The sequence below is a fragment of the Hypanus sabinus genome, chromosome 1, assembly GCF_030144855.1.
Source record: "Hypanus sabinus isolate sHypSab1 chromosome 1, sHypSab1.hap1, whole genome shotgun sequence".
Classification (NCBI taxonomy): Eukaryota; Metazoa; Chordata; class Chondrichthyes; order Myliobatiformes; family Dasyatidae; genus Hypanus; species Hypanus sabinus.
The window spans coordinates 55,858,105-55,867,709 of NC_082706.1; the positions used below are offsets into that span (position 1 = coordinate 55,858,105).

At 44.5% G+C, this 9,605-nt stretch overlaps 1 protein-coding gene across 4 annotated transcripts; it reads left to right on the top strand.

Moving 5' to 3' along the window:
• The first annotated feature begins 1,557 nt into the window (after positions 1-1,557).
• On the top strand, positions 1,558-8,920 carry LOC132393930 (uncharacterized). Of its 4 annotated transcripts, none has more exons than XM_059969391.1 (4): positions 1,558-1,772; positions 2,090-2,236; positions 6,541-6,786; positions 8,178-8,920. In XM_059969391.1, exons 1-4 carry the CDS (start codon positions 1,571-1,573, stop codon positions 8,201-8,203), a joined length of 621 nt encoding a protein of 206 aa, XP_059825374.1. In that variant the 5' UTR covers positions 1,558-1,570; the 3' UTR covers positions 8,204-8,920. The 4 variants fall into 4 exon arrangements, with proteins under 4 accessions (XP_059825374.1, XP_059825391.1, XP_059825382.1 ...); XM_059969408.1 differs by having other exon boundaries at positions 8,181-8,920; XM_059969399.1 differs by having other exon boundaries at positions 6,541-6,778.
• The last annotated feature ends 685 nt before the right edge of the window (positions 8,921-9,605 follow it).

Genomic DNA, 9,605 nt, shown 5'->3' on the forward strand with positions numbered 1-9,605 from the left:
CTTCTCCTTCTGGTAATTTCTTCCCTCCCCATCCTCTCTTCTCTATTCCCCAATCAGACCTGTTTCTTATTCTTACATGCCTATCATTTCACCCTGGGTCCATTCACCTTCCCTTTCTCCAGTCCAATATGCCCTCTGCAGAGATTCCTTCTAATTCAACTGTTTACCTTCCCATCCACCTTGCCTTTCCTCTCTCCCTCTGTTTCAGCCTCCACTTCACACTGCCTCACCTCTCTTCCTCACTGTTCCCTCTTTCACTGACCCCTAATTTTCTCCTCCCCTATTTCTCTCCATCTCAACTCCTTATCCTCTCTCACACTAACTTTCCCCCTTTCCCCACCTCCTGTCAACCATACCCCTCTCAGTACCTTCCCTCTCCCTCTCTCATTCCTTCTTCTCCTGTTCTGTAACCCTCTCTCCCCATCTCACATTGACTTCACCCCCTCTTCTATCCCTTTGTTCTCTCTCTTCTATCAGTTTTCACCCTCTTCCCCACTTGTCATTCTCCCTTATTGTACCCCTTACAATCCTCCCCATCACTCCCTCCATCCCTCACGTCTACCCTCGCCTCTCCCTCCCTCTGCTCCCTCCTCCCTTCCCACTACTCCCCTCCTCCTCCCTCCCTCTTCTCCTCTTCTCCTCCACACCATTTTCTTCTCCAAACACCACTCGCCTACAACATTCCCTGCTCACCACCCTCCTCTTCTAACACTCTTTCTAGCCTCCCCATCCACTCCCCATCGCCAACCACTCTCCTCTCCCCATCTCCTATGCACTCCCCTTTCCCCCACCTCAATCTTTCCTCCTTTCCCCTTCTGCATTCCTCCATCTCCCCCTCTGTGTTCACCTGCACCTGCCTCCCATCCTCTCCAGCCTTCCTCCCTCTCACCCATCTGAACACTCCACTGCATCTCCCCATCCCCCACTCCAACCTATCACACCCCTTACCCTCCCCTTCTCCTCTTCCTTCTCTCCCCATTCCCTCTCCCTCTGCCCATCCCCTAACCACTTCCACATACCGTTCCCCCATATACCCTCCCCTCGCTATCCCTTCCCTTCCCCTCTCCATCCCATGTGATGCCTTTCCAATCGCCCTTCCCTACTCTGCCCATTGTCACACCCGCTCTCCATCCCCACTCTATCATTTCATACCCACTCGCTTCTCACACAATCCCCTCCCCTCACCATTATCACGTCCCCTAACCCCCTTATCCCTTTCACGCATTATATCACCTACCCCCATCATCTCAGTCTCTCCTCCTTTATCTCTTTCACCCCTTTCCTTCCTCTCCCTCACCGCTATCCCCTGTGAACCCCTCCCACTCCCTTTTTCACTCATCCCCATCTCTCTCTCTCTCTCTCTCTCTCTCTCTCTCTCTCTCTCTCTCCTTTCCCTACTCTTCTCCTCACCCCCGACCCCTTCTCCATTTGGGTAATTATAATTTATGACGCCATTGGCTGCTCACGCTTGAATGACAGACGTTTATCAAATGGAGTCGCAGGACTGAAGGGGCTCCTGGCTTTGTTCATGCCCCGGATGATTGTGTAGAAGTAGTTGATAGTTGCGTGAATGGAGCGGAATGAGTCGCCCGCTTCCAGTGACGGGGTCTCCTGGTTCTGGGTCCTCCTGATTTTAGGGGTCATTGTTGTGATCGTACTCTGCTTATGGTGTTGCTGTGAGAAAGGTGTCCGTTTACGGGACATCCCCGGACATCTGTATGACCGATTTTTCAAATCTTACGGTACGGTCCCGCGGACTCTGTACTGCCAAGGTAAGACTGCACTGTGGTATCGGAGGAATGGAGATCAATCTTACTGAAACATCTCAGACCCTGTGGGTACAGGATAAGATAGTTGTAAGAGAATTCGCTTCCTGAAGGGTCGGGGATTGCAGGTGCTGGGGAACAGGACAGGACGCAATCTGTGGTGATGAGTTGAAGTGGGAGCAGAGTGACTGAAAGGACGGCTGGTGTTTTTATGAAGGGAGAGGCACAGGAGGAATGGGCAGGGCTGGTCAGTGTGGAGGGGTTTGTGATGGAAAGATGTGGCTATGAACGAAGGTGACCGATGAACGTGTGTTTTGTACTAGTGCAGAGTTACGGTCAGGGCAATGTCCACCACGAAATTGTGAAAAGGCTGAACATTATTGAAGGACGAGGTTTTCCGCTTGTTCTCTTTGTCTACAAAGTGACCCGTGAAACTGAGGATCTCCGCAACGCCCTGCAGTGGATTGAAGGTAGGATTTCATTCAAGCCTCTGAGAATCTCGGTGTATTTTTCCCCTTTAGTAACAATCATGTACATTCCCAGTGCAGCGCCGGGAGTGCCCTGTTCTGTAAAAGGACCGTCCACTCTCACTTGACTGAAGGTCTCATTGTTTACAGGTTGCTCAGTTATTCCAGGTCTCCTGGGTTAGTAAGTATCATTGATCCAATACTACAGTGATTCATAGAGCTAATATTTCAGACCAGACAGCCCAGCGTGAAGCAGGAGACAGACCTTCACCCAGCACAGTTGCGATAAACCACATGAATCTGTGCTGGAAGGTACTTTGAACCTGGAACTGTACAGCACACGAACAGGTCCTTCAGTTCAGTGCGTGTGGCTCTAGTATGATGCAAATTAAACTCTCTGTATAAAAAACCTTGCCCCACCCTGGCATCCTCATTAAACTTTACCTCTCTCACTTTAGCATTATATAATAACGCTGTACAACACCAGTGACCCTGATTGAATTCAAATGCCATCAGTTTGTAGGACGTTTGTAGGTTCTCCAAGTGACTGTGCTTGTTTCCACTGGGTACTTCCATTTCCTTCCACTTTGTAAAGACATTCTTGTTAGCAAATCTTACTAAGTTTTAGAGTCAGAATCTGAATCAAACATTCAGAAATCAAGTTAAAGTTATTATCAATATCTATATATATATTCCTGTACCTAATAAAGTAGCCACTAAATGTATGCTCATGGTCTTCTATAGCACATCTCATTCAAGGTTCAAGATGTTATGCATGTTGTTGTTATAACATGTGCTTATCTGAGTTATTGTCCTATTCGTGTTAGCTTGTACCTGTCTGGCCATTCTCCTCTGAACTCTGTCAATAACAGGGCTTTTTCACCCACTCACTGCATGTATGTTTCTTTTCTTGCACCATTCTCTGTAAACTCTAGAGACTGTTGAGCTTTAAAAATCCCAGGAGATAATGCAGTTTCTTATATACCCATCTGGCTTCAGCAATCATTCCATGGTCAAAGTCACATAGATCACAGTTCTTCCCCATTCTGATGTCTGAACAACAACCAAACCTATTGACTATTCAAAGTTCAAAATACATTTATTATCAAACTATCCAGACATTATACAACCTTGAGATTTGTCTCCTAACAGGTGGTCACAAATCAAATGAACCAGAAACATTAAAAATGATTGTCAAACACCGAGTCTGCAGAGAGAGGAAAAAAAGATCATGCAAACAATAAACTCAAGCCAATAGTGGTCTGAACTGAAGTCCATGAAGGCAGTCCTGTCCATAGACCCATAGTTCAATGCAGAATGGAGCAGTGAACTGAACTGGCCCATCCATTGCGTTGTGTGCCAAGACCCTGACTTTTTCAGTCTGGCCCGATGACTGATTTGACAACTAAACATTGTGACCCAAATCACAGCACCTTGGTTTGTCTTGCACTCAACCTTTCTGATTCGGCCCAGCATTTGTGTTTGTGTAGGAATGACGAGTCAGTTTACAGAGAGGAGGTACAGCGGCTAATGGACGGATGCAGAGCCAACAACCTGTCTCTGAATGTGAACAAAACAGAAGAGATAGTTGTTGACTTCAGGAGGGCACGGAGTGACCACTCCTCACTGAACATCGACGGCTCCTCGATAGAGATTGTTAAGAGCACCAAATTTCTTGGTGTTCACCTGGCAGAGAATTTCACCTGGTCCCTCAACACCAGCTCCATAGCAAAGAAAGCCCAGCAGCATCTCTACGTTCTGCAAAGGCTGAGGAAAATCCTTCTCCCACCACCCATCCTCATCACATTCTACAGGGGTTGTATTGAGAGCATCCTGAGCAGCTGCATCACTGCCTGGTTCGGAAATTGCATCAACTCGGATCGCAAGACCCTGCAGCGGATAGTGATGTCAGCTGAGAAGATCATCGGGGTCTCTCTTCCCGCCATTACCGACATTTACACAACACACTGCATCCGCGTGAAGGACCCCCAAGTACCCCTCATACAATCTCTTCTCCCTCCTCCCATCTGCGAAAAGGCACTGAAGCACTCGGGCTCACACAACCAGACTATGTAACAGTTTCTTCCCTGAAGCTATCAGTCTCCTCAAAACACAGGGCCTGGACTGACACCTTACTGCCCTATTGTCTTGATGATTATTTATTGTAATGCCTGCACTGTTTTGTGCAATTTACGCAGTCCTGGTATGTCTGTAGTCTAGTGTAGTTTTTTTTCTGTGTTGTTTTTTATATAGTTCAGTGTAGTTTTTGTCCTGTGTCATGTAACACCATGTACCTGAAAAACGTTGTCTTGTTTTTACTATGTATTGTACCAGCAGTTATGGTCGAAATGACAATAAAAAGTGACTTGACTTGACTTGAGTTACTGCCATGTGATACATTGATCAGGTTTTGCATTACAGGCAGTTATATGTAATAAAGTGGCCACTAAGTGTACCATTGTTGAGTGTAACCTTCCTTCACAGCCATGGTGACTGTACACATTGGGTCCCCAACCTCAAGGTAGTATATGTACTTCGATAACTGCTTTTTACTTTGAATGTTCTTCCAAATGTGAGAGTCTAATTCATAAGATTTCTCTCCAACAGCATACATGCTACTGATATGTGGCTCACCAGCCTACAAATCCCGCACTAACCTGGCTTTTCTTATTGGCTTCCTATATGGGACACATCATAGATTGTGGGAAGAATTAGTTGAGCACCTAAGTCTTCTAGTGACTCCCACATGACAGTTAAGTCTGCCTAATAATGCTATAATTTGCCTACCACATTGTTGTACTTGTATAACTGTCTTTCTGCTTTATAGTTGAAACTTAACTTGAAGACGGATTGATTCTTGGCTGTGAGTTATGATGTGAACTGTGCTTCCTGGAAGGACAGTGGAAGCAGATTATAAGAACCTGACAGAATAACAAGAGCACAGGTCTCTTGGAAGCAGAAGAAAAATACAGTCCAATTAAAGGATTTTTAAACTATATCAAAATGAGATCAGACAGCAAATGTGTAAAGAATGATTTTGGTGTCCGAGTGCATAAATCACTAAATATTAGAAGACAGATACAGCAAGCAGGTAAAGAGGAAACATATATTCTGGGCTTTATTGCAAAGGTGGTGGAGTTTAAGGATATAGAGGAGTTGCACAGATGCAAAAAGAAAGCCTGAACATTGTGGGTCTGTATTCCTTTGTGTTAATGAGGAATGAAGCGTGACCTTATTCAAGCATACAACAGCCTGAGAGGTGTTAGATGAGAGATGATGGGTTGTTTACACTATTTTAAAATTCGCTAATGAGGGTACATGTTTACAAAGTAAACGTCCAGGCGTTTAGAATGGACATGTTTAGAAATGACTTACTGCAGAATGAGTTGAATCTCTGTACTTCTCTGTACAGGAGGACGGTGGAGATAGATAACTATTTGAAATATTGCTGAATTGAGGAGTGCAGAAAACTAACACAAAAGTGGACTTGAGATCACCCATGATGATGTTGATTGAAGGTCAAGATTCAGGGGCTGTGTGACCTAGATATTGCCTTGTGTTCAGAGTCTAATAGTGGCTGAGAGATTAATGAATTGGTATGTCTTTTCATGAAAAATAGGGATGTAGCAGGAAAAAAAATGGGCCAGGCATTTTGCTACAATGAGGAACTTAGTAGAGATCAGCATCACTGAAGTGATGTCTTTGGAGGAACTCAGAAAGCTGAAAACAGACAAAGCCCCTTAACTTGATAGCTTGTGCATTCATCTGGGACTATGACCTGGTCCCCATGCAATGATTTAGATGATGTTGCATCCATCTGTCTGAGTTTACTGGATGAAAGCCCAACAGAATTGTCAGTTCTGAGATGGTTTGTATGATGTCATGTGGGAAGAGTGGAGAGAGAAACTTTTCAAATGGTAAGAAACTGGTCAATATTGCACTATTGTTTGAACAGGGAGAATTGATACATTTCCAGTGGGCATTCCTGGAGGGAGGTGTAATGTTAGGAGTAGGGTAAGAGCATCTACCTGTAGATGACCACCTCTGGAGCACTTTGAGGAAGAGCTAAATTCCTCATTGCAGAACAGAAATATCTCCCAGACAGAGGTTGGTGGAGGTTGGAGAGCTCGGGGAGAGAACGAATGATAGACGGTGTGGAAGACCACGATACTTAGGAAACTCAGTCAAGTTTGCTAGTTAAGTCTCCCAACTGTTTTATTTTGTTTTTGTAGGAATGTGGTGTGCTGTAGGAAAAGTTTAAATATTCCAAGGTTAAACAATTTAAATACGGTTTATTTACACATCAGGCAAAGGAGAGAAAAGAGAAGACATCTATGCTGCGATCCTTTTGGAAAAGTGTTTGGATAAACAGAAGAAGCCAGTGGAAGTTGCTCACCAGGGAATGTTTGACGCTAACACTGTGGCTGTGCGAATTCTCTACCAACAACAGCGGAATGCACCTGATAAGATTCTGGATTGTCCCAGTAACAGGGAGGCGATGGAAAAAGTCAGATGGAGCATCACTGATTTTCAAAAGGAAGAAAGGTTTCAAAGTAAAAATTAAGAGAATTTCCTGTTACCAATATGTGATGTGTAGATAACGATGGCCTTAACCCTTGCTGCTCTGGCTCTTCTGCCCTTGTTCCTCTTATCCATGCTTCTTTTACCTGGCTGCCCTCATCCTGTCCTTATTCTTCTGTGCAATGGATATTTGGGTTTGGGAGGTGATGTTCAAGAATCCTTGAGTTACTGCTGCATACTGGGCAGGGACTGGACATGAGTCCTGGGATCTCTCCACCCTGTGGCATTGTGGGTGGCCCAAACCATTCTCCAACTTGCTGATCCAACAGTGGATGCAAACGTTCTGATTGGTGTAAAAAGCTCATCTAATTCAGTGATGTCCTTTGAAAAGTACAAGTGCTGTCCTCACTTGATCTGGTCCGTAGGCACAGCCATGAGGTCAATTACTGAGAAGTCTGCAACAGTTTATCTATTTCCCTAAGTTCACTTTACAACCAATGTATAGATACTGAGAAATGAACAAAAATCATTACTGCCCTACATACTTCATCAGTTTGTGGTTCAAGTTCCAAAGAAAGACTGGACAACATCACTTACACACTCGATGTACAGTTCCAAAAGCACATGTTGTAGCCGTCCAGAGTGGATAGCTGGACAGATGGTGATGAAGCAAACTTCCTGGGCCCAGATGTTCTTCAGCTGCTGCTCAGTAATGCTTAGCTGCGTGTATCTTCAGTGACACAATCACACATCCTGTACTGAACAGAGCTGTACGGACAGTGTCTACTGCAGGGAGTCAGGACATTTGCCCTCATTGCTTATTTCTGGTGTTTCTGTCCAACACTAGCTTTCTCCCCCTTCTCTCCATCTCACCCCTCAATGTATCCCTTTCATCCATTCTCCCTGTCTGATTCTCCAGGTTTTCCAGTTCTCTCCTCTTTCTATTCCTTATGTCTGATTTCTCATTAACTGCTTTGTATTAATGACACTGAGTCCAGTGCCAGCCACAATTGGAAGCATATTTGTCCCATCAAACCTGTCTAAAATTGTGAGAACATCCCCCCCAGAAGACCCTCAGCTTTATCTTTCCCAGTCTGTTCAGTGTTTCTAGGCTGAAACCACTCCTTGTAAACTCTTAATGCATTTTCTCCAGAACTGTGTTCAGTTTCCCAAATGTGATCTGACAAATGCTTTTTACAAGGTTAACACAACCCCTCCATTGCCCACTCTGTCCTACTTGACAGGATCTTAGTGTCCTGCTTAACCTCAGTATTGTGGGTGTTACTGAGCATTGGGCAGACTTGGAATGGGGAAATGTGAATCATATCTGTGTTCCTATTGATCACTATAATGTGCTCTTGTTCTGTAAGGGGAATGTTGGGTTGTGAAATCTGATGGAGTCCATTTGTGTTTCCTGTTCCAGCAGGTTCTACAAGAGAAGGCTGGTGATCACCTGAACCACTCAGTGTATGTGGAATTTGCTGCCTGCACTCAGCATCAAATGCACTGCTGCTCCCTATTTCTGCCCTGACCTGTGCTGGACATATCATTGAAGGCAATGGGTCTCGTTTCAAGAAAATCTGACTCCAGAAACAGACTACATCTATGGACGTTCACCCAGAACAGCAGCAATTCTTCACAGCTATTGTGCTGAAAGTTTCTTATGCTCCCTGCTTAGACCTTTTTCTTGTACTCTAGTCTTTATTAATAAAAGAAAAATCCTGTAATCTGTACTCCACTTTGTCACTGAGTTTATAACCTGATAAACCCACCTTCAGTGAAGCCAGAGTCAGCTATCACAAGTGCTATTCAGCAGAATGTTCAACACCATGACCCATTACTTCTGCCTCTGCTGTCTCTCCACCCATGCTGCCTATCACAGCACTATGTGCCCTTACCTGCTGCAATTTTTCTGTGTCCTCCTTGCACTTTTTCCTCCAGTGACCACGTGCCTTTTCAGCCCTCAAGGTATTTGGGACAGGTTGGGATAGATGTGATTGATAGTACTGGAATATGAACAGTTCCAAGAAGGGGAGTTGGTACTGGAGTTGCTGGTACTGGTACTGGAGTTGATTGCTTAGCGATTCTTTGTTACTTTTGAAAGTTTTCCCAGTCTTCCAGCTTGTCACTACTCTTGACAAATTTATACACATGAGCTTTTAATTTGATGCGTTCCTTTATTTCCTTAGTTACTCATGGTAGGCTCTCCCAACCCTACTGTCCTTGCTTTTAACTGGAATATACTTTTGTGTAAACTCTCTGAAAGTCTTCCACTGTTCCTCAACCAGCCTACCTTCTAACCTGTGTTCCCAATCTACCCTATCCAACTCCTCCCCCATCCATTGTAGGCTCCCATATTTAGGCAAAATACACTGGTTTTGGATCAAACTATTGCACCCTCCATTTGTAAGAGAAACTCAATCATACCGTGAAAACTCTTTCCATGAGGATCCCTAATTAGATTGCTAATTTTACCTGTCTCATTGCACAGGACCAGATCCAAGGTAATACATTCCCTTGTGGGTTCAGTAACATGTTGTTCAAGAAAGCCATCAGGGATCCATTCTATGAAGTCATCCTCAAGACTGCCTCAACCAATTTGATTCACCCAATCTATGTGCAAGTTAGTCCCCCATGATAACTGCTATTCCATCGTTACATGCCTCAGATATTTCTCTCTTTATTACCTGTGCCACTGTAATATTATTATTCCATTGCCAATATACAGCTCCCACAAGCATTTTTTCCCTTTATCATTCCTAACCTCTACCCAGATGGATTCAGCATTCTGCTCCTTACATCTTATATCACCTCTTGCTATTCCCCTGATCTCATCCTTAACTACCCCACC

Excerpts from the sequence above, each read along its gene's own strand:
- LOC132393930 (XM_059969391.1), top strand. The coding sequence starts at position 1,571 with ATGGAGCGGAATGAGTCGCCCGCTTCCAGTGACGGGGTCTCCTGGTTC. Across the intron at positions 1,773-2,089 it reads GCGGACTCTGTACTGCCAAG|TGCAGAGTTACGGTCAGGGC; the intron begins GTAAGACTGCAC and ends GTTTTGTACTAG. Across the intron at positions 6,787-8,177 it reads AAAGGAAGAAAGGTTTCAAA|CAGGTTCTACAAGAGAAGGC; the intron begins GTAAAAATTAAG and ends TTCCTGTTCCAG.